The sequence below is a fragment of the Syngnathus typhle genome, linkage group LG7 (assembly GCF_033458585.1).
Source record: "Syngnathus typhle isolate RoL2023-S1 ecotype Sweden linkage group LG7, RoL_Styp_1.0, whole genome shotgun sequence".
In the NCBI taxonomy this organism is placed as follows: Eukaryota; Metazoa; Chordata; class Actinopteri; order Syngnathiformes; family Syngnathidae; genus Syngnathus; species Syngnathus typhle.
In genome coordinates, this window is record NC_083744.1 from 6525321 (window position 1) to 6550089 (window position 24769).

At 41.3% G+C, this 24769-nt stretch overlaps 2 protein-coding genes across 2 annotated transcripts; one reads left to right on the plus strand and one right to left on the minus strand.

Annotated features, from left to right (window-relative positions):
* The first annotated feature begins 240 nt into the window (after positions 1 to 240).
* Positions 241 to 17237, plus strand: mapk8ip2 (mitogen-activated protein kinase 8 interacting protein 2). Its single transcript, XM_061284284.1, has 14 exons — positions 241 to 709; positions 5508 to 5613; positions 8543 to 8779; positions 8870 to 8948; positions 9435 to 9536; positions 9811 to 12031; positions 12443 to 12651; positions 12852 to 12927; positions 13172 to 13344; positions 13478 to 13587; positions 13683 to 13805; positions 14271 to 14341; positions 14417 to 14515; positions 14815 to 17237. The coding sequence occupies exons 1-14, from the start codon at positions 645 to 647 to the stop codon at positions 14885 to 14887; spliced, it is 3744 nt and encodes a 1247-aa protein (XP_061140268.1). The 5' UTR covers positions 241 to 644; the 3' UTR covers positions 14888 to 17237.
* A 330-nt stretch (positions 17238 to 17567) lies between these two features.
* Positions 17568 to 21640, minus strand: arsa (arylsulfatase A). The gene is made up of 8 exons (XM_061283972.1): positions 21293 to 21640; positions 20562 to 20802; positions 20192 to 20410; positions 19941 to 20110; positions 19499 to 19623; positions 19289 to 19416; positions 18872 to 18974; positions 17568 to 18352 (listed from the first exon to the last, which is right to left on the minus strand). Exons 1-8 carry the CDS (start codon positions 21511 to 21513, stop codon positions 18057 to 18059), a joined length of 1503 nt encoding a protein of 500 aa, XP_061139956.1. The 5' UTR covers positions 21514 to 21640; the 3' UTR covers positions 17568 to 18056.
* Positions 21641 to 24769: the final 3129 nt, after the last annotated feature.

The window sequence follows — 24769 nt, forward strand, 5'->3', positions numbered from 1 at the left end:
GATGTTGATGGAACCAATGATAGAGATTGCTGCATTTCATGTGAAACAATACTTATTATTTTTTAAATAATAATGACAAACAATAATAACAAATATTTTTCTCTTTGGACTGCTTGTTGGAAATAACAACATTCAGATATGATTTTTTTTTTAAATCGAGTTTTCTTTCCTTCGGTGACGTCACTGCTTGTGGACTATCCCTCCACTCCCTGCGTGCATCCCACTCGGTTTAAATGACGCTATCCGTCCCCCATCCTGCCCCCGCCCGTCTCCGCACTGCTGCCTGCGAGCCTCCGTCGTGTGTCACCCCGCAGCATCTTCAACCTCTCCATCCTCGTCATCCTCGCCACACAGCGGAGACACCTTGTCTGACATTGGATCATAATTCGGAATACTGTCCTTTGTTCCCATGCAGATTATTTAAACCGAGACGGAGCTCCCCTTCCTTCCTCCCTGCCCTCTGCGTGGATGCTCGTCTCCTGCTGCACGCGCAACATCCACGACTGAACAAGACGGAGAGAGTGGGGTGGGGTGGGGGGCAAAAAGGAGAAATAAAGCCCCTACGAACGCCCTTGCCGTGGATGGACTGCCGTTTCCCTTCCGTTATCGTCTCCACGATATAGTGGGCTCTCGAGTCAGAGAAGATGGCGGACCGGGCTGAGATGTTCTCCCTCAACACGTTCCACTCCCTCTCTCCCCCGGGCTGCAGGTAAGAAATTGCGCTGGATGCTGCGTGGCGCGGGGGGAGGGAGGGGAAGTTTTCTGCCTGCTTGCTTGCACCTCAATCCAATGCAACATGCGGTAAAATGGCGCATTTTGTCTGTTAGAAACAACGACAAAAGGTGGTGGATATGCTTTCTAGTGTGGTGTTGTTGTCTGCTGTGGCCTTGCGGTGCTGTGGAGGCCCACGCCCTGATCCTGATTGGAGCCTTTGTACTCGCAGGCTGATGCTGGGAAGTGATTGTGATGATGCATGAAACACACGAGTGTGAGTGGGATGCAGACATCATCACCACGGGGCTCTACACTTGAGCGGAAATCCATAAAAGAATGGAATGGCTGCTCGGCTCTTTGAGATGCAGCAAAATGGCCACAACATTAGGGACTCTTGCAGAAGTCAGTCACATCCAAGAAGAGCTCAAATCAAGTCATTCAATACAGTTTGTTTCATACATACGTTTTGTAAAAGATGCACAGCTCAAAATGTGATTAAGGAAAGAAAATATAGATCCAGAATATCTATTTCATAAACGAGGATGTAAAATATTGTCGTGCAATTTCCATTAACAATCAGAATAATGTCAAAAGATGTTTTGAATAGTTTAAAATCACCACTACTGCACAGTAAAACAGCACTATGTAAGTTAAAATGTCCATCCATCCATTATCTGTACCGCTTGTCCCCACGGGGGTCGCGGGCGTGCTGGAGCGTACCCCAGCTCTTATCGGGCAGTAGGCGGGGGACACCCTGAACTGGTTGCCAGCCAATCGCAGGGCACACAGAGACGAACAACCATCTGCACTCACACCTAGGGGCTACCAAGCATGTTTTTGGGATGTGGGAGGAAACCGGAGGATCCTGAGAAACCCACACAGGCACGGGGTGAACATGCAAACTCCACACAGGGAGGGTGGAGAAGGAATCGAACCTGCACCCTCAGAACTGTGAGGCGGACGTGCTAAGCAGTGTACCACCATGCTCCAAAACAAATGTATAATTTTAAAATAAAAATATAAGCATTTCAGAATAATAGATTATTCAGGGTTTTGTTTTCTCAAAAAAGCATGTTTTAAGCATGTTCAACCACACAGTTTTGTGGCACCAAGTCCAAGTATTTGGTTTTAAGTATGGTGCTGATACAGAGTCTTGATAGTGCATATCTGAATTGCTTTAATCAATATAGAAATGTACATACAATATATTCATACATACATTTATTGTGTTACGCTATTTTATATTTTTATATTGTCTGGCCAAATCCACCGAACCTGTGCCACTTGCTTTTTTGTTCTCTCTCCCACCTAGCTTTAAATTTGATGATACACATATTGAACAATTCAAAATGTTTATTAGTCCATCTCAGCCAATTTCGTTTTTTTTTTTTTTGTGAATGTTCAAACTATTCATAGGTTGGAGTATAAAGTTAGCGGATACATGAACTACAGTTTATACTAAAACAGTGCTTCTCAAATAGTGGGGCGCGCCCCCCTTGGGGGGCGCCGTGCTATACCTGGGGGGGCGCGTGTGACCCTGGGGAACAGGCTTTTTTTTTGGCAGTACTAGAATAAAGTGTAATTGCGCGTTTACTACAGCAGGGGGCAGTGGCGCTCTCATTGTTACTTCTGTCACGTTTGCGACAGTGCAACATTTTACGACTTACAAGACAAGTTAGGATAGTCACGGTGGGGAGGGGGGCGCGAATAGTTTTCTTCTTGCTAGGGGGGGTCTAACAGAAAATAATTGAGAAGCACTGTACTAAAAGAATATTAACATTGAGCACAAAACATCAACGGACCGCTCTCAAATTTTGTGTATTAAAGTTGTAATTTTTTTTTGGTAATTTTATGAGATTTTTGATACTTGTCATTTCACATTCACAGTTTCCGTACAGCGTGCGTTAACGTATTAGCACCAGAACGCTGGTCAAACCCAAACAATTCACATCTAAAAATAAGTCCTTCTTTTTGACCTTGAAACACTACTCAAAAGCAATTAGAAACAAAATATGTATTATTGTTATTATCAATAAATAAGTAGAGCATCATAAATGATTAAAATGTATTCTTATATCACATGCACACGCAATCACATTAGCAACCCCAAAGGATTTGTTATCCAACACTGTGCACTTTTGAGGGATTTAGTTTCACCCCTGCAGCTTTATCTCCACAGCTCTCAGATCAATGCTACTCGACAACACGTGACCTCACGGCCCAGTGAATGTTGATTGGCCGTGAATGTTGATTTCATCCTTTGGATGCAATATTAGTTCGTGTATGGTGAAACATGCGGAATAACACACACTTGCTGCTCGAGCAACATGGTGCACTCAGGGTGCTTTCACAGTGCAGGAACTTTAAACTCCATACTGTGGCACATGTATTGTTTTTCTTTGATTAGAATGTTTTTATGATTAGAATTATTTTATGATGTCCAAAGCCAAAACTGAAAGTCAAGTCAAAATTTTCTTTTTGATCAGTACAAGGAAAGCTCGTTTACTACGCAAAGTCGTAAACTAATTCAAAGTTCAGTTTACAATTTGTAAAATGAACTTCTTCAGTTTCAATTAAAAAGGTTAACCGTTAATAGATCATGGTTTGCAGTCTGCTTGAGGTCGTTGTCGTGACAAGAAGTCAAAATTAGAAATGGACTTTGGGATGCTTAAACGGGTACATAGTGAAAAATAGTCGTAGCATTAGATCATTTGATGACAGTAGTACACGATATGCTCTCAGTCTCTGGTATAATAGGCTTAGCTTGACAAAGGATTCTTTCATTAATTTGAAAGGCATGAATTGAAGTGCACATGCGTGTGTCAGCAGGGTGAAAAGCCTGTGAAATTGAGCTCCACTAAATAAATGGCTCTTTAAAAATGATGTCATTGTGGAGCATGTTCTATGCTTTTGCTGTAATGCCTTCTTTTGTTCATTTGATATTTGCAAATTATGGTACCATGTGAATATTGACTTTTATTTTCAGCACCTTTCCCTTGCAATTTGCAAAAAACTTTTTTGTGCTCAAACCAATTCCAGCAATGTGACCCTTAATCATGTATTTCAATAGCATCTCTCAGCATTAGTTCGCAGTTTTAAGAGTCACACTGTGATTTCACACATAATTTGCCAGATGAGGCATTTGGTAGTCAGCTTGCGCTTCCCGCAGAGCCTGAATCGACGCCCACGCTGGTCGGCAGACTTTGAATCATTCGCCGGTTTTGATGGAAGGACTTGGAAGGTGTTGTGTCACACACGGAGCACGGTGCCTGTGCCAGTGCTTTAATAGCAATGTTGTACAGCGAATATGCAAGAACTGTATCACTGTGGCATGTTGACATTGTTATTAATGTTTTGCTTCTTCTGGACATTTAGTAAGTACTACAAGAAATATTTCAGCGGTATATATATTTTTGACGCATAAAAGAGAACAACTACGCGTGACAAAGATGCAAAGTGACAATTATGCTTACTGTTTACACATTTTGTATTTATTGTACAGTGAGTTACCAGACAAATTTGAGTTCAATATGACTGAAGTCCAAAAAATCGAGCAATTAAGGTCATGTCTGGTAGAGCCATAGTGGCTGATGATTTTCTGCCCTTTATCCATTGGAACAAACAATTAAATAGAAAATGAGAACACTCAAAAGGAGCTGCTGTTAGCCACAACTCACGCCCAGATGCTCACATGCATATTAACTCCGGTATATCAGGTCATTACTATAGAGCCAGTTTATTTCTTGACTTTGTTTTTATACACTGACATAAAAAAAGTTGCCAACTTTTACGTGAGCATTTGCTCCGTGACATTGTGCACAACATATGCTTGCTTGCATACACAGTGTGCGGCAGTGTCCTTTCCCCTCGATTAGAAGCACTGCAATGCAGCATTTCCTTGTGACACAATTCTAAGACAGCTGCTGTGGAAAACGAAATGCACGCCATAGCCACTGGGACGCCGTTAAGTTTGAGGCGAACGATGCAAACATGACACGCCGCATCAACTTTATGAACTGCTGTGACTTGTGGATGCGAGCAGATCGACTCTGCTTGCAACTTCTACGCAATGTCTAATATTGGCTAAAAATAGTGGCAGGAGGAATTCTTGTATCCCCATTGAAATGCACTGGGAAAAAATAACAGCCATGCATACCTAAAAAGTAGCACCTATTTTGCATAAGAATACAAAATATCTCTCTATCTGATCCAGTAGTAAAAAGATGCTCGACATTATAGGATTGATTATTGGTTTGTAAATTCGGAGGTATTTTTATTTACCGTAATTTTCGGACTATATGTCGCACCGGAGTATAAGTCGCACCAGCCATAAAATAAAAAAACATACATATGTATATAAGTCGCTCCTGAGTATAAGTCGCCCCCCCCACCCAAACTATGAAAAAAACCGCGACTTGTAGTCCGAAAATTACGGTATTCTTAATTTGAATAGTATTATTTCGGACAAGGTAGCTGGGATTTCTATTTGTCGTGAATTTTATGGTAGTTTTGCTCTGTATTCTTGGGATAATTTTGCACTATTTGGATGTTTGTGTAATTTATTTTGTTGTGTATTTTTGGCAATTGGTGTGTGTTTTTTTTAAATGCAAAATATATACTGCGACTGATATTTAGTTTTGGTCCATATTTAATTTTTTTTATGTACAGTAAAATAGATTTTTGGTCCAAATTTTCATTTTCTTCTGGAATAATTTGTAAAAAAAAAAAAAAGTAATGAAATCTGCATGTACTCTAGCATGTGGTGACTGTAATGTGTCTGCTGCATTTGTTAGGCCAGCCCACGACATCAGCCTGGAGGAGTTTGACGATGAAGATCTCTCTGAGATCACAGACGACTGCGGGATTGGTCTCAATTATGACTCTGATCCCTACGAAAAGGTGAGGTGAAGGAGATTTCATTTCCTGATGTACAACTCATGCATTGTACATGTGACACGCAGTCAGACGCATTGAACTGCCTCCCCGTAAAACAAATCAGGATGCATCGTAGCCCTGAGGGATTCATCTTGCTGACAGGAGCTGGATCAGACTCGTTTAGGAATAAGAGCAACCAAAGTGAGACAGGGAAATGTCAGGCACACAACATTTTGAATTGGATTTTTGCTTGTTGCCCCTTGTGGCAGTTGCTCTTCCATCCACTGACTCTGCAAAGGGTGACGGTTGTATTGTGTTGTGATTTTTGTGACGAAAGCTCCAACCTTGAGATTATGCTTTGACCCCAATCCCTAGACTTGATTAATTCCAATTAGGCACGGGGATTCAGTTTTTAATCTGAGCAAGTCTGCCCCTTCGAAAGTAGCTTGTGTAATCATACAGACAACAAAGTATTTTAATGACTAAAGGAAGGAAATTGGTTTATTTTAGGCATCCGATCACAGAGTGAAATATTTAATCCCATCGTTGAATTGTCCCAATTTTAAAAACTTTATTTGCAACAGTCAATGTTTTAACATCCTTGACTATCGTAGAATTATAAAAAAAAAAAAAGGTTAACCACTGCTAATATTAAAAACAATCTGGTCCATATTTTGGTTCACTAGTGGTTAGTCAGAATTTGTCAATGTAGCTTTGTATTGGGTCTCATTAGTTTATGCAACAGTGTACAGGAATTCTCACTATTTTTATGATCACTTTTAACATTATAATATACAAATTGAAACGTGTCTGATTTGTCTGATTTTAGTGATGCTCAAACTGTCATCTAACAACTTTTGCGACCATGGTAGAGGCATAAAATTAGCCTTGCGGCTCTGGTAATTGGACATCTAAGGGTTGTGCTGACTTCTTCTTGCCTCCATGCATGATCAATTTTTCCTAACTGATCTCCACCCAGGGATGCTGCTCTTTCAAGATGCTTTTGAAGAGCCCAAACCAATTACGCGATATCTGCAACACTGTCAAATTATCCACCTGTTTGACCGTGAAGCAGTCTCGTGCCTGCATGAGTACATGTGAATGACATGGAGAGGTGTTATTGATTAAAGAAAACATACAGTGCCAGAATTGCACAGTTGGCAAGTGTGTGTGTCATGCTTCCTTCATAATATCCCATTAACCTGTTTTGAGGAGGTAGAGTATGTTTTTTGCATGACAACTAGGGGTGGACAGTTGCTATTTATAGTCCTGCTTTTTTTTGGGTGGCTGTGCAAACAGATGCATCCTGACAGAACCAATTATTGTTATTATGATCATCATTCCATGGATCAGTGGCACAACACAGCTGAGGCATGAAGATTTGTTTTGGTCGCATATCCTCATGGTGGCTTTTATTGGAGGGACAGGGAATGAGGATTTTGACGAGCAACCACGCATTAATATCAAGTCTGAACAAGGATTTGTTGCTCTCCTCGCAATGGATCGTGTATTTGCGTGGCACATAAAGCCGGCGTCAGCAGGATTGTGGTCTGAGCGATTTTGATTGGTCCATTAAAAAAGACAGCAGTGCGAGAGCCAGAGAAAACTGCTGCATCATGCAGCCTCTAAAGTTGATCAATCACCTTGCAAAAATAGACATCAAATCCACAATTGTCTGTGAAGTGGAATCCAGCATTGACTGTGATCTTGCATTTTGTCTTCAAAACACCGATTCATCAGATTGGGGCTATATGTAATGTCCATGATTTTCCCACTATTAAAAACACCCGTGTGAACAGCAAAGTTCCTTTGAAAAGAGTATAAGCAAAGCTTGTCTTTTCACTCCTGGGGGGTGACCTACATGTTTTCTATGACTAACATGCAGGACACCGACCCTCGAGGACTGCAGTTGCCTACCGATGTCCTATGGTGTATGTAAGATTCCCTGAAGAGTAGATGAGTCATGTTATGAAAGGAATCATGCCTCTCTGGAAGATTGCACCACAGAGCTTGACACATTCACCCTGCAGTATTGAGTCACATACACGATACATAGAGTATCACCCATCAAGCCGTCCGTCCGTCCGTCCTTCCATCCAGTCATGTCACACACAAAAAGATAAGATGCATCCTAGATTAGTTGCCAGCAGATGTATAGTACGGAAAACCACTAGCGTTTGACTCCATTTGCGCCAATAAAACTGAGCCAGGCAGTCACATGACGGCACATAAAGTCTCCGGACCCCACAAGGAGGCAAGGATTTGACAGTGATCTACTTATGTGAAGCATGGAAGAAACAACTGAGAAAATCTGAATTAGCATATTTGAGTTTTCTATTTTTGTCTAACTGATGTTCGTGTTCTAATTACAAAAACAATGAATCAGAAGTTACTCACCAGTTTTTTTACTCAATACTTACTGAGTGACTTCTTAAATAATTATTTGAATTACTGCTTTTCACTTTTCACAAGTCTAAATAATTGTCCTACTTGAATACACCTTTTGAAGTACCATACAATTTTTGGTTATTGTACCCACTGCCTGGTTACCAGTTCTTGTATCATGTATATAAGAAATAACTCGCAACATGATGCAGTGCAGTTGTACACCGCAGAACCTCAATCGACGGCACTCAAAAATGGGGATGAAGGTGTGGTCTATTCGCTGAGCCTTCCCGTAAGGCTCGTGAAACCTGAGCGACGTGACAAATTGATCCGCCATCAACCCTTTGTTTTTCACCTACATTCCGTTCAGTAAATGGTAACTGTTTAGTTTAGTAAATGCGTCATTGGCAGAGCTCTGAGAATGTGAGGGGATTTACTATATATGATTAGTACGTATATTTTTTTTCTTTAGTACCTGCTGTTAAAGAAGAAGGCACTTAGATAAGCATACATTTCCCCAACTGTTTCTTGAGTGTCTTCACTTGTTACCATCCATTCTCTCACTCAGGACTCCCTCATTCTGGAGAAAAACGACATGCACCACCCAGTGTGCTCCTTCCAAGATGACTTTCAAGAGTTTGAAATGATTGACGACGAAGATGAGGATGAGGAAGAGGAGGATGAAGACGAGGAGGCGGACCCCGATGCACCGCCGTCTCCCTCAGCGTCACCTCCCCCGTCGCCCATTCTCGGCACCCTGAAAAGCAGACCCACCACGCTTAACCTTACCACGGCTGTGTCGCAGGTTCGCATTAAGAATCCTGCGTTAATTACTGTATATTTTATGGAATGTAACGTGATCTTAATGAATTTCTGTCTCTTTCTTTGTCATTAGGATTCACTGAACAACAACAGCAGTCAATCACCAAAGAAAGAAAGCTGGCAGGACTCTTTGCGCAACCCATCGACACAGGGTGAGATTAGGATTTGTTATTTAGGAAATGTCAACATGCCCGGGAACATACCAAACAAACAGTAGCATCCAAAATTCTCTCCATGTTGCCCCATGGAAAGTTACAAAAAAATCAGCCCCCCTTTCCAGTTTCACCAATCAACATATTGAGTAGGCATGTTGACATAAATAGACACACAAAACATTCTCAAAAGGCTGTGCCTGATAATGATCAGCTATTTTGTCCCATTCAAAATATCATCATTTAGAGAAGTACCAGCACTAGTACTTGAGAATTTGCCCAAATGACCCCTGAATGTCTTCTACGCCATCCAATGTGGCCTGAATGTGGTATCTAAGGTGCTATGGCCAATTTATTGCCGCTTTAATTGTCATATCAGGTTCATTTGACTTTGTATTGATATTTCTAAATTGCTTTGCAAAAGCCTTAGGCTATAAATTGAAATTGGTCTTAATCAACCATCACATATTTGAACTTCATCTCCAGGCCGTACGACTCCAACTCACTCATGTCTGGAGGATGGTAACCATGTGACAAGCCAATGTCCAGCCTCATCGCTTTCCCAGTCACCAGGGTCCCAGAGTCAAGGTACTCCAGCAAAACAAGCAGGGGAGGGTGGGAACCCCCATTCCCCTCACAGGCCCCTCCTCTGTGACATGGAGGGCAACAGGCGGGAGAGGCTCGAATACGGTAACAGAAATAAAAGGCCTGCCCAGCTAATTTTGAACCCATTTCATCCAACATCGGTGATGCCCACTTACTGTGTCCATTTGATCTCATGGTACCACCTATGCATAATTCCATACACCATCCGATATTCTATTTTGAAGTCATTTATTTTTCTCTGTTCTTATCGTGTCAGGCTCGTTTGGCCAACTCAAGTCCCATCCTTGCCCTGGTGAAGTCACTCAACCAAAGGCTGACCTTTCAATTCACACCACCAGAGTACCTTCTGTTGATGAGCATTCCCAGTGTTCGGACACAGAGGTGGACCATGACCTCAACAACGGCCACAACCGCAAACATTTAAATCGGCTTGCCACTGACACGTACACAATCACAAGCGAGTCCGGCATGGAAGCCGAGAATGACTTGGATCCAGATGGAACCAGTCACTGCTTGTCATCTACTGCTCCTTTGGGAGGCAACGATGATGCCGACACCCCCTTGTCTGACGACGAGCTCGACAAAGACTTTGAAGTTGAGTTCATGCGGAAGGAGACATATGATATGGTGTGCAAGGAGAATCCATTATCGTACGTGGAGTTCCCATGCATTGAACCATACGAGCTGGCAGCCTTCTCCAGCTCTGTATCCTCCAGTCGCTCAGATGCTCCTGACCAGTGCAAAAATTCAGATTCCGCAGCCTTGGTAGCTCCGGTGGTTCCGGCTCACGAGTCCCACTCTCCGTCATCAGATCCTGGGATAGCAGACATGAACCAACAAGGTTATGCGACTTCAGACCTAGATAAGGAACTGAGCTCCCCAGGTTCTGACTCTGAGCTTGATGGAGAAGTGGACATAGAATTTGCTTGTGAAGGTCCCGTGCGCTCGAATATGATCTCGTCCATCTCAGAAACAGAGCTCGACCTCACTAGTGATAGCAGCAGTGGGCGCTCCTCTCATCTCACCAACTCCATCGAGGAAGCCAGCTCACCCACATCAGACCAGGAACTGGACCCAGATACTGAGTTAGAGCAAGACAGTGGTATTGTAGGACTTAAAGCATCTCTCTTTTTGGGCCAACCTGACCCAATCAAAGAAGCTTCTCCCCTACCCTCTCCATCACCTTTACTCTCCCCAACGATCGCCACCCCATCCCCTGACGACTCTCCCATTTTGCCACCCAAGTTGTACAATGATGACAGAACTCTGATTGAGTTAAAGAACATGGATGACGATCTGTCTGGCGAGCACCAGGCTGACCCAGATGAAACCCTTCCTCCTCAACAGTGCGAGGACAGCATGTCCAGACAAATGGTGCTCAAGATAGAACCTGACCACAGCCTTGAGTGCTTCAAACGCTCCTTCTACCTTCCAGTGGGACCCAGACTTATGCCTGATGCAGATGATTACGATGAAACAAGTGAAGGGGATTCGGAATCGGAAAGTGAGGACGACCTGAGTGAGAACTCGGACTCGCCCTGGCTGCTTAGCAATTTGGTCAACAGGATGATCTCAGAAGGCTCATACCCAATCAGCTGTCCTGAGGAGTGCTTCAAGAGGGAGGTGTCTGTGTCAGATACGATCTCACCATCCTCAGAAATGGGCGATGGTGAAAGTTTTGCCGATGAGGAGCCAGAAATGATAAGATCAGAGAAGTATGAAGTCAAAAAGGTCAAGGCTGAGGAAAGTCAGAGAATGACTATGGTGCAGCCTTCAAACAAAGGTGTAGCCATGAACTCTTGCCTCTATATGTGTAACCCCACCGGTGACATAATCGAACCACTGAGTCCTGATAACTGTGTACAAATTTCAAGCGAATCCACAGATTGCTCGTCATGCACCGCTCCAGTCCCCACCACTGCAAAGAACTTCACAGACCAACTCTTCAAGAACACCAAAAGACCAGAAGAGAACGTTGAGCCAAATAATGACTTGACAATGCTAGGGGGAAGAAAGAACATGGACTCTCCGAGCCTTAGCGAGAGTATCGGAAGCGACAAAGACGTAGGACGAGAGACAGAGCCCCGAACGACAAGTCGCTCATCTGCCTCCATTGAACGAATCACTGAGGTCAAACACAGCCTGACTCTGGACATACCGACTGCTCAAGCCAACCGTTGTTTCAACCTCTCCTACTCCACGGACAATGATGAAGAAGATGACCAAGGGGACTCATACCCATTCTTGGATGACTTGAGAAGACGTTCCTACAGGGGTAGCGATTCAAAGGTTGGTGGTTCACCTCCTGTCGACACCAACATGCCGGACCAGCCATGTCCAGATCGTAACCTCCCACTATGTGAGAAAGACCTGTCTGCGAAGCCACCCAGTGAAGACGATGGACTGGCCTACGACTCCATGAAGTACACGCTTGTGGTTGATGAGAACACAACTCTGGAACTAGTGAGCCTCAGAAGGTATGCTACAACAGTATAATTTTGGAAATATTGTTACCCAGACTACATATGATATTGTAAATATCTTAAAAGGGCAGATTTTGGTACTAATAGATCTTTTCTATTGAATGTTTACACTCTGACATTAGACATGACATTTGAATCAGTGTGAGAAGGTATGAATTTAACGAATTCAGTACATTCAATGAAGGTATGGAGACCGAGGCAACAGTTTTATGGAGTATAAATTATATTAATCTCTCAAAAGGCTAATTTTGTTCTTGCTGTTTATTAGATGTTTTTCATTGAACATTTGCATCTTCAGTAATTTAAACAAATCATAGGCTGCCAGCCAATTGCAAGAATTTGGCTCACAATGCCTTGAAGCTAGTTTTCAGCATTTCAGTCTTTAAAAAGACCTCATCTTTTTAGGTGCACATCGGTCCTAAGCGACGACAGTGAGCTCTCCACTTTATGCGACGAAGAGCCTTTGAGGACGGGTCAGGTGGACTACTATTGTGATGACGATGGGGTGAGGCCAGAACTGCTTAGTTCTTCGGGAGACTCGTCCCCTGAGGTGGACCTCCCGTTTTCCAAGAAGTTCCTCAACGTCTTCGTCAATAGCACATCACGCTCATCAAGTGAGTCACATCGCACTTTTTAAACACATTTTCAATCGTCACTGGATGACAGGAGTAGAACTATGTGAACATTGTCATTTGTTAGTCAGTGATGGCCTTTAATTTTCATTTTGGGGTTATTTTTCTTTTTTTGCTATAGGTTAGGATATATATATATTTTTTTAAAGGTTAAACAAGCTTCCTCTCTGATTTTTATGCAGGTACAGAATCCTTTGGACTTTTCTCCTGCACCATCAATGGGGAGGAGAGGGACCAGACGCACAGGGCAGTGTATAGGTGAGATACTACATTGTTGAAAGTCTTTGGAATGGTTGCTAGTTAATCAAATGGCTAATGGTTGTTTATCTAAATGAGTCTTGCGATTGGCTCCTGACCAATCCAGAGTATAATATCCCGCTTCTCCCCCAAAAGCCGGCTGGGATTGTTGGCAGCCGACCTGCCACTCCAGTGGTGACATCCAATATTGGACGTCTGGAATTGCTCTGTTGTGCTGTGGTAATCCCTGCTCCTTCCCGTGTAGGTTTATTCCAAGACATGCAGATGAACTGGAGCTGGACGTGGATGACCCTCTGTATGTGGAGGAAGAGGAGGATGACTACTGGTACAGAGGTTACAACATGCGCACGGGAGAACGTGGCATATTCCCTGCCTTCTACGCCCACGAGGTCATCGGGCATGCCAAAGAGATGTTGGGTGAGGGCAAAACTTAACTTTTGTGGGTTGGGTTTAAATGGGAAAAATTAAGAAAAGAATCGCGGGCTTAGGGACGAAAAAAAGTGTCAGGAGCCGCATTTCAGTTTGAAATTTGTACTCCCATTCTGTTCAGCCATGAAACGTAACCCAGCGTGGATAGAGACATTCGACGTGCAGTTCTTGGGGTCCGTCGAGGTTCCTCAACATCAAGGCAATGGAATCCTTTGCGCTGCTATGCAGAAGGTAAGCAAAACATTAAAAACCGACTTGGCTTACCAAGTTTTTTGTGAAAATCTTATCTCTCGTATTTATTTGTGCCATTATCTCCTTTGCGGAAGATTGCACTGTCCAGGAAGCGAACGGTGCACGTGCGACCCCCCTCCCTGTGTGAGTTGGAGATTAGCTTGCAAGGAGTGAAGCTAATCATGAGTCTGGAGGATGAATACGACTGTCTGGATGAGGTAAGGAGAACGTAGAGCCCGTAGAGACAAACACACTTGTACAGTAATGCCTAATTTTTAAAGTGGTAGAAATATAGTAACTCTGTCTTTACTCCCACATTTAAAAAAAAAACACACACATTATGTTCATTGAAGACTCTGACTTAGTCTGTAAGACATAGTCATGCTACTAGCGTGCTGATTTGTCTCGCTGGCGGGGACAAAGAGTGTACGTAGTTCATGGACCATTGGAGAACAAGGCTATTGAATTTATTCTCAAATGCCTTTCCATAGTATGATAGATGTGTCTTTTTCTTTTTGTAAGCTCTCGATTATGATTGTAAAATAAAAAGTCTGACGTGTAGTGGTTATAAAGTGATGTATGACACAGCAGGGAATGAGGTTCGTCAGATCAAAATCCAATTTTGAATTAAAATAGCGGTGAGTACACTTAATAGAAAGCTTTGTTTCTCTTTCTGTCATCAGTTTGACAGATGCAGCCACTTCTTCCAAATGAAGAACATCTCTTTCTGCGGTTGTCATCCCAAAAACAACTGGTAACTGATCAGATCCTTCGCCCATGATGTGCGGGTGATGATGTCCGATCTGATTTTTGCTTTTCTTTTTCCTAGCTACTTTGGCTTCATCACAAAGCACCCCATGCTGAGCAGGTTTGCGTGTCACGTGTTTGTCTCCCAAGAGTCCATGCGACCGGTAGCAGAGTGTGTTGGGTGAGTGCAAATAGTCTTACATTAAAAAACGATGTAACCCCAATAGAAATACTCTGGTGCCATCAAACTTTGGCTATAAAAGAGCCTTAGGAAATACATATTTCTTTATAACATTTTCTACATTTCAACTAGTGAAGTTACAGTAACTACTGTAAAGTATAAAAAAAATTCCACTTAAAAACAACAACAAAAAAATTGCTAGTCCTTTGGGAAGCGTTTGGAAAAACTATGTTTATTATTTCTTCATCTGTGTCCATGCGTTAGCAGCAAAGACATTTAATTGTGCGTCTTTTGCTTAGTCGGGCCTTCCAGGAATATTACCAGGAACACGTGGAGTACGCCTGTCCCACTGAGGACATCTATCTGGAGTAAGACGCATCGCCTCGTACGTTCATCCACTTTGTCATCAGAGGGCTTCTTTGTCTTCTTCTTCTTCTTCTTCTCGCTCCTCTGAGACTGGGCTCTTCGGTTCAACGGCAAATCCGTCTTCTCTCCATTTCAACGGAATGGTTCCTTTGACCGTTTTTTAGGAGATAAACAAAAAGTGCTGGGCTGTATGAAAGTTCCTCTTCTCACATGAAAACCACCTGCCTACTTACTTACCTATCTACCTACTAGCGACCTGTCACTCTCCCAATGCATGGCTCGTAGGATTTACCGCACACACCGTCATGTATTCAGGAACATAGGCGAGCGGCTCAACAAGGTTTGTAAATATGTATTTGTTTTCATGTTCCAGGCTACTTGGGTTTCTCCTGGTAGTCACACGGCAGCAGAGTAGTGGCAGAGAGTGCAGTGAGCTTAATTTGGTGTCGCGTACAATACGGTGTGCTGTAAATAGTTATATAGGAAGTAGACGTACAAACAACGCCTCATTCACACTCACAAAGGTTGGTTATCTCGCCGTGGCTGAGGAACATGACGTCAATATCATCAATTTGGATAATACAACTAGGTTGTATTAAGTGCTATACTGAAAAGAAAAAGTCATCAGAATAATGCAGATAATGACCAAAAATAATCTTATAAGCAGAAAGTCGTGATGTGACTGAGTAAAAGGATGTAATATTATGAGGGAAAAAGTATGGTTGATTGTTGAAAAGTATCACTGTACCGCATTGTGCAAGATAAACGAACAATAATACAATAAAAAGGCCACATGTCATGTTCAATGGTTAGTCCATGTTTTTGTGGACAGCAGACGTTAGGCATTTTTTTTTCTTTTTTCTTCTTCAAAATTTTGTTGCAACATCATGACTTTTTTGAGAATACGATTGTTTGGGGAAGTTAAAATCTTCCTCGCAATATTTCAAGGAATTTGTTTTGATTTTCTAATTCCAGTATGATTGTAGTTTCTTTTATCCTTGTAAGATTGCAGGATTTTTTATGTATAACAATCCAAATTTATCCTCCTAAAAAATATTTGTGTAGGATGAACTGTGAATACTAGAATATTCTCGCAAGATTATGACAATTTTACAAGGCCTTTAGTGTTATTGTTGCAACTTGATTAAAATATTGTTACTTTTCTTTGTAATATTATATGTTCTCATATATAATTTTCCCATAATATTGTGATTTTTCGTTCTGGGATTAATTGATTTTTTACAACTTCCTTCTTTTCTCCTAAAATTAGGTGTTTTGCCGCCAAAATTTAAAACCTTTTTCCTGTATTTAGTACTTTTTTTCTGATTAAAAAAGGATAAGAAGAATATTTTTCTTATAATATGCTTTCTTAAATAAGTAGGACCTTTTTCCTTTAATATTACGGCTAATTTTGAAACTAATTCGTGATTGTATGGAAGTTCACACACACAAAAAAAACTTTTCCCTGATGACATTACAACTTTTTTCCTTTTATAACATCACACTTGTATTCTGGTTGAAGAGTTATTTTCTCTTAGGTGATGCCCTAAAACTTGATTGTAGGACAATACCATGGTATGTAACAATCATTTATTTGTTTGTCAGCCAGCCCAGAAGCCCACTGAAAAGCCATATCTTCACTCCAATGACTGTTCTGGCGTGTCGTAAAGACATCTTGTTTCTTTCTATTCTGAATGAAAGTGGATAAACTTTTAGGTACAAAGTTGGACAAAAAAAACTTCATGACCGTCGCATGCGTGCTCACATTTTATTTCTTGCTTTTGGTGTGGCGGCAGGGTGGGCATCAGTCGTATAATCTCCAATATGCAGAGTATTTAACAGCTTTTATACAGGAGGGTGCCATGTAGTAGTATTCTCACAATTCAGCGCACTAGTAGACAAAATGGTATTGTCCGAATTTTGGCAGGGCTCGGCTATTATCTCCATCCATCCCAATGCTGTCATTTCGCTGGTGTATATAACCATAGAGGCTCCCAAGTAGTGCTGTGTCCATTTTTTTTTTGTCTGTTATCCAATTACGGAGTGTGTCATGGATTCAAAAGAGACAACAACCTGAAATAAACAACACATTCTTGTATGTTATCTGCAATAATTGGACGGTTCAATATTTTTCGCCATTATTTTAGGACACAATGAGGGTTAAGGCAATGAGCCATAGCATGGCTACGTTGCTAATGGGTTGAGGTGTTTGTGTAGACTACGTACATTAGAGGAACACAGTGCAGTATGTGACTGAGCAACATATCTTTTACCTTTCAAAACTTGTACAACTCAAGGGAGGAAAATAATAGAATCTGCTTTGTCATGAATTTGGTCTTACGAATAAAATATATGCTTGATGTCTGAAACCGTTTATCATGTCTTCAGTGTTACAGTACGGACATAGCGTAATATTTTATTCTCGCAATGTGCAATGACTTTATGCTCTTAAATAATTCTTTGTTCATAATCTTTACTTTTTTCTCTCTTAAAATTACATGTGTGTTGTATTGTTTTACAACTTCCGGCTTTGTTTTTTGGAGACAGACAACTGGAGGTCACAATCTGATATTTAGCCTAATAGCATTATTGCCCAAGTCCTTTCACAACCTTTAAAAAAAAACAATAGAACCTCTCCCCATAAATATACAGTTTATCGAGACCTGAATGACTGAGAATCCAGACACATTTTTAAGAAGCATATTGCTATTGTTTTATTACTCTTTTGGCAGAATGATAAACAATAACACAGACCATTGATTCTCAAATTTCCTACATCATCATTGGGATAGGAAAAACAATGATTTAATGTGAAGTTACATACCAAATTGTCCATTTTTTTTAAAAAAACAAATAAATCGTAAAAGGTTGAATACAACTGTATTTTAGTTAAAGGTTAAATACAGATAAAGTGTACTTAATGACACTGTATTGATTAAAACAAAGATTTCAGTCACTAATATGGATGTTTAGACATAACCCATTGATTCTTTATCACACCACTAGAGAGAGCCTTCATATACCACTAGTGTTATGCCACTTATGCCAAACTTCACGGAATCACGAGAGCTATTATGCTGCCGATATATCAACTGTGCAATTTTAGTGTCAAGAGAAGCACCACAGAAAAAAAAAAAAAAAAAGTACTCCTCTGTGAATATTTGCAGTATTTTTGTCAGCATTGACAACAATGAGGTTTCGGGCTGCATTGTGGACTGCAGCAAGGCTGCAGTTGCGGGTCGCTTCCTTTCCCAATCTGACTCTCTCCGAACACCATGGAGGCTTCAAACTGTTTTTTGACTTTCTTAATTCTCTCCAGCAGCGCCGGTATGTCAGTCTCACCGCTTGGCCCCAGCGGGTAGTGCTCTGAGGGGTCGGCCTCCAAATCAAAGAGCAGCGGCGGGTCGTGAGCGGTAAGGGTGGCGAACACTGAACATTCTTTGTCAGGGGTCGTGCTGCTTAGGGTGGAACCTGGTGGATGGGATCAACAGTGACGAATTTGAGTAGACGAAAGGCAGGGCTGGCACCCTAGACTAAAGGATATCATCGGCGAAAATGTACAATAGCGCCAATTATATAAGGATTATAATGATTCTAAATAAAATATATTCAAGTCAAGTGCAAAATTACTTCTGGCAAGGAAAAAATGTGGAAATCCAACCAGTATGTAAAATACTGATGTCACCGCCAAGTCAAAGTAAATACTACATTCTGTGCGTTTGGTGATATTTGAAGGCTGACTGTAGTCTGATTACTTTACTTACTTAATACTCGACTGGAAAAAGTAACATGTTAGTCATTACTGGAAGACGTGCACATTTTGGATAATGTGTTATTTAGTGTCTTAGAAAACTGTCTGTGGCAATTATTCTTTACTTTTAGTTTTTGTAAGAATTTTGAAACGAGGTTGGCATGGAACACAATGTAAATATATGTATATAAAGTTGTGGGGGTAAGGTTTGTAGCACTTATAAACATATTAAAGCTCACCTCGTGTGTAGAAGTGCGCCTTGTACTTCCCAAGTCGGAGAGCGAAGAGCCCGAAATTTTCACTGGGATCAGTAGGGTAGAACATCATTGCCTCCCTCTTACTCTGTAAAAACATTTACACGAAGACATAACTTTCAAAGTATTCCGAAATGCTCGTTCAACTGTGAGAAAAGGCCTAATCCACTTATGATAGCTGTTTTCGGTGAAACGTGAGGAAACGATTAAGAGATGTTAGTATAAAAAAGATCAAAATACAAACATATAATAATGTAATGAAATATAAATAAATATACATATAAATAAATATAAACAATTATTCTCTTTTATTTTTTTTAACGTTTTCTCCTTTCTTGATAAAATACAACTTCTTGTCAGATTACCATTATTTTTCTCTTGCCGTAGTTTTAAGTGTTTTACCGTTCCGTGATTGATGAGGACTTCAGTCATATCGACACCATCCAGCTCAACTGGTGGTGTTTTAGCTCCTGCTAGCCTAGCGATGGTGGGCAGGATATCCAGAGTGCTTGCCAGCTCATGTGTCACACCTGAACACACAAACCAACACACAGGAGAACTAAGCAAAATATGGTACAGAAGAGTGAATTGTATTGAAATAATATAGCAGACCTGGTGTAATTGTGCCAGGCCAGAAGGCGATGGCGGGCTCCCTCATTCCACCCTCATACGTGGTGCCTTTGCCGCATCTCAGAGCTCCGGCGTTACCACCTCGGGACATGCGTATCAGCGAAGGCCTGATACAAAAACAACATTGAAGGAGTAGTAGAAAACCATAACAGTATTGTTGAAGACTTCAACTGTTTTTTTTCCCCTAGAAGCAACTCGTGGCAATTTTACAGGAACAAAATCAGATAGCAATGTTATGAGAAAAGCCACTTTTTCTTTGGAGAACAACAGATGTAATCTTACAAGAAATACATTTGTATTTTATTGAGAAAACAAGTTTGCATTCTGATGAAAACATATTCTACGTTTTTATAAAAGCTGTAAAATTTAAATGGACATGTTGACTGTATCTAGGACCGTATTTAAAATGGCATCTTATTACTACCCATTGTCTGACGTGAAGAAAACCAGCGTATTGTGAATCACTCCGTTCTCCTCCAAGCTGGCTAGCACCTTTCCGACAGTGTTGTCAAACTCCAACAGAGAGTCTCCGAATGGGCCTCTTGACGTCTTCCCGGCAGCCTCCTGGCCCGCATACTGGGGATAATGGGTGTGCTGGCGGGGCATACCGAAAAACAAAAGTCAAACATTGTAAAAAAAAAAAAAAAAGCTACAGTATGTCATTGGCCTGCCTACGTGGGACGGATAGTAGAGGAAGAAGGGTTGCTTTTTCTTGGCCGAGGTGGTGATGAAGCTGGTGGCAAAGTCGCTGTATGCTCGTTCCAGATTCAGGAAGTTCACTGGCTGTTCCTTGATGACTTCATTGTGCATCAGGGGGACTAGAACAGTGTCGATGTCGCACTGCCCGAAGCACTTGATGTCTGGAGGGAAGCAGGTCAGGTTGTGACACGGGCCCTAAGGGGGGGAAAGTAACAAGGACAATAAGTCACTCTATTTTTAGAATATTTTTTTCTTCAATAATATAAATGACTGTTTAACTAATTAATAAATTGCATGATAAACCACAGTGTTTATATTTGAGCCAATGAGTAATTGCAAGACTGACCATGTCATGTGAGTACGGTATGCCTAGGTACTCGTCGAAGCCCTGCTTGGTGGGAAGGAAAGTTCCGTTCTGCCCAAATCCCAGGTGCCACTTCCCTACAGCAGCCGTGGCGTAGCCCAGAGGCTTCAGCACCTCGGCAATGGTGGTTTCATTGTGTGGCAGGCCGCCGATAGAAGCAGGATACAGAACCCCAGGGTAAATACCAGAGCGGGTCTGATACCGTCCTGTCAGCAGTGACGCCCTGGACACACAATGGTATATAACAAGACAGTCAGATTACATTTACATACTCTTATATCAATAAGAAAATAAATAAGCATTACAAAGTGGTGTGTAAAATATGTACAGTGCACATTAGTACAGTGCATAAAAGTCTACACACCACTGTTTTGGTGATACAAACAAAAGACATAAATTATTTCTTTTTTGTACAACTCAATTGAACAAATATGATGGGGAGGTGAAATAAGGACGTGAGAGATCTGGTTGCACAAGTGTGCACACCCTGGGGATGTGGCTGAGTTCAGAATGAACCAATCTCATTCACGCTCATGTTAAATGGGAGTTTTTACAGCCCCAAATTATTCAATAATAATAATCACGATGTAATAAAGTTAATAATGAATGAAAATATATTGACTAGACACCCCATTATGTAGACGAGGAGGAAGAACAAAAACCCGTTAAGTATAAGTAAAAATGTATCTCATTTAGTGATGTATCACATTGACCTGGACGGGCTGCAGACGGGGCTGGTGCAGTAAAAGTCCGTAAAGCGGAGTCCACCGGCAGCAAGGCGGTCCAGATTCGGTGTAAGCGAGCTGGGGTGCCCGTAACACCCCAAATCTCCAAAACCCAAATCATCAGCGAAGATCACGACAAAATTGGGAGGCGAGGTACCCTGTGCACAAATGCATAACAAGGCCACAAATCCCAGGCGGGGCAATTCCATTCTGACGATTGTCACATTGCACAAAAATTCGAAAAATCAAAGCAAACTCCAAAAAGAAGAGGAACCACAACAAATGGTCACTTTGCAAACGAAAGTGTCGCTCGTATGTGACGTCACGATCGTGCGGAAATGTAGTCCAACCGTGCTCGGACTACAAAATCAGCTCTAAACAGATTTACCGTGTAAACAAGCCAATGTTTGATTATGCATAGAATCATACTTTATTACTCAATCGTGTATCAGCATTTAAATTGATTAAATGAAATAGTAATGTGTATTTTTAGTGATAAATAAAATAGCCATATACTGCCACACAACCCTCTATTTCCAAGGCGTAAACAGAAACCTGTTGCGAGCTACCCGGTAGATACGTCAAAACCTGCAAAACATTTTCTATGACAAAACCTCTAAAACATTTTCTATGACAAAACCTGTAAAACATTTTATATCATGCAGGAAATGAAAAGCTGCAGCACACTGCAAGTGCCTACCACGACGACAATAAAAAACAAAAACAATTGTTGGACGTATTAAGTCCGTCTTTAATCACTGGCAAACAATCCACAGATTCGGTAAGTTTTATTTCATTTTTTTATATTTTTTTGCATCCTTAATAGAAATCGTGTGCTTAGTGAGTGATTGACTGGTGCCGATTGTTTTTTCATATTTAGTATTTAGATACCAGTCTTTAGAAATTGTGCCTTTTAAAATATATTATTTTCCTTTCTTGCATTATAATGAATCTTTGAATCCCCCACCTCTGACGAAGCCCGAACCTTTAACGCCAACATGAATTTAAATACTTTATCCAATTTTAAACTTTATAGTCTCACTTTTGGCCTTATTTAACCCCCCCATTTGAGAACCCTAGAAGAGCTGTCCCAACCCTGTTTTGAAACCACACCCTTTTTTGAAATGTTTATCTGAAGCGTGAACCCTTCTATAATTTCTTAATCTTAGAATTAATCCAAACAAAAACCTCAACTCTGTCTTGAAAACACTAGTTTGAAGCCACAGAAAAAAAGAATGAGTGCTTGTCTGAAAGCCTTAATTTGAAACCCTAACCCCAATTTAAAACCCTAATGCTGGTTTGTACACACTAAACTCTGACACCCAAACACAATTGAAACTCTCACGCATGTCTTGAAACACTCATTTTGAAGCCCTAACACAACATGTTTTACAACCCTATTTGAAATTTGCTGGGTCATGGTGCTACTTGTTAACACTTGTAATTTATAATTTGACAAGTATTAACTGTAATCTTGAAACGTGAGGCACAAACATTTGAATGAGTGTGTGCGTTTGCGCACTCGACTCTCACACTGCAGTTTAGTTTGGGTGCGGGGGATGCTGCTGCGTCTGCTGTTAGTTTTGATTTACTATTCACTTTCATATTTCTCTGCAGGACTGACCTACATTCAGCTTTTAATTCTTTGTGTGTGTGTGTGTGTGGGGGGGGGGGGGGGGGGGGGTTAGTTGTGTGAGTTATTCACAGTTTTTTCTTTTACAGTAAAAGCTTTTTGGCCAAATGATCCTTTCCAGGGTGCTGACTGGGCTGTGTCAGTATTTTTCTCCATAGAAAATAATGGAAAATGAAATGCTGCATAATGTTGGACTTGTAAGTCAAATTGCTTATTTTAATAATGAAACATCAATTCATGCTCATTTTAACGTTATCTGTAATAGAGCTGCTCAATATTAATTCTAATTATGATCTCATTTTTTTGTTTAATCCACTCTGCATTGCACTCTATTATAATTGGTATTGGCTGTGCAGTATAGAAAATCCAATGACTGTGTTTAATCAAACATGTAGAGAGAAGATGACTGCATAAAATTGGGAGGAACCTCTCTTCTCAAAGCTTTGGTCTAACTTTTTTTTTTTTTAAATGGTCCCACCTCAGGGCTGTGTCTTTATGTTGTGCACCGTTTTACACCATGGCCTCATCTCAGAGCAGGTTACCTCATTTGCCGCACTGTGCTGAAGTAAACCCAACACAGGCACAAATCAGTTGGCATGTCTGGAAGCTGTATCTTTATGGCTTCCAATGTGGGCGTCTTCTGATAGATTGGTGAGTCTTCTGATTTGTCATTCCCTTGATGGAACTTGCAAGTGGAGCTCTTTTCAACATCTGCTTTCATAGCTTTGTGTGAATGTTTGTGTGCGGGTGTGTAAGGTGCCTGCGGACAAAACAATTCATCCTAACTCACCATTATGAATCCCCAAATAATTTCATTTGAAACTCTAGCGCTGGCTTGAAACTGAATCTCACACATCTGAAACGCCAACCCTAATTGAGATCCTAATTAAATACCCGAACCCTTGTTTAAAAGCTTTAACCTGAAATGATGTGCTACTTCTGTGACATCACTATCCTAGTTTGAGACCCTATATTGACACCCGGTTCCAGTCTTGTGGAATATTTCTCAATTTGGCTGATTTCTGCTGGGCAAACCCGAGAGTTTCACTGTCCAAGAGCATTAAAAAACACAATCTTCCCTATGAGCGCTAGTGGGCGCTAAAGGATCACAAGTTGCGTTTCCAAAAGCTTTCTCCTTAGGGGAAATGAAACCTCCATTTATTTTGCTATTTGTCATCCATCCCAACCAGAATCTGTCAATTATCATCTGTGTGGAGCCTCAGACATGAAATGTTTTTTTGTTTGTTTTATTTTTGGTGACCACAATATAGAGCAAAGGTAATGTGTACATAAAATACAAAGTGCAAACATTCTGTGTTTTATGGAAATGAAGCACCGTGTCAATCAAAAGTGAGCGTTTGGTATTTCCATAAGAGAGAAAATTCTACAGTGACAGCTCGAGTTATTTGCTCAAGGCACATTTTGTGGCCATCCCTGTTTGAGTGGAGATCAAGCGGTCCTTATGATGAAAGTCATTGTGCGTCTGGCTCGTGCGCTTGGGGAGCAACGACAAAGTACGCGTTGGCAACCATGGCCGAGGCGCTATCTGGCACAACAGACGCTGGAAGAGCGAGTGAGCGGAATCATGCATTGAAATCTAACAGGCCTCGGCGGAGCAACGCGAGCCCAGGAACTCATTAATGTTTGAGAAGCTGCTGGGCTAATATTGACAGTATTAACGCGCACATTCGTGTTGTCATTGTTCCAAACTCGGAGGCGGAGACAAGCTGCCATTATCTACTGTATTTGAAAAATTGTCACTGGACATTGCAACTGTTATTTCAATATATTCTAAGTGGGGGCCGATTCCAGTCAGATGATTTGAATCAAGT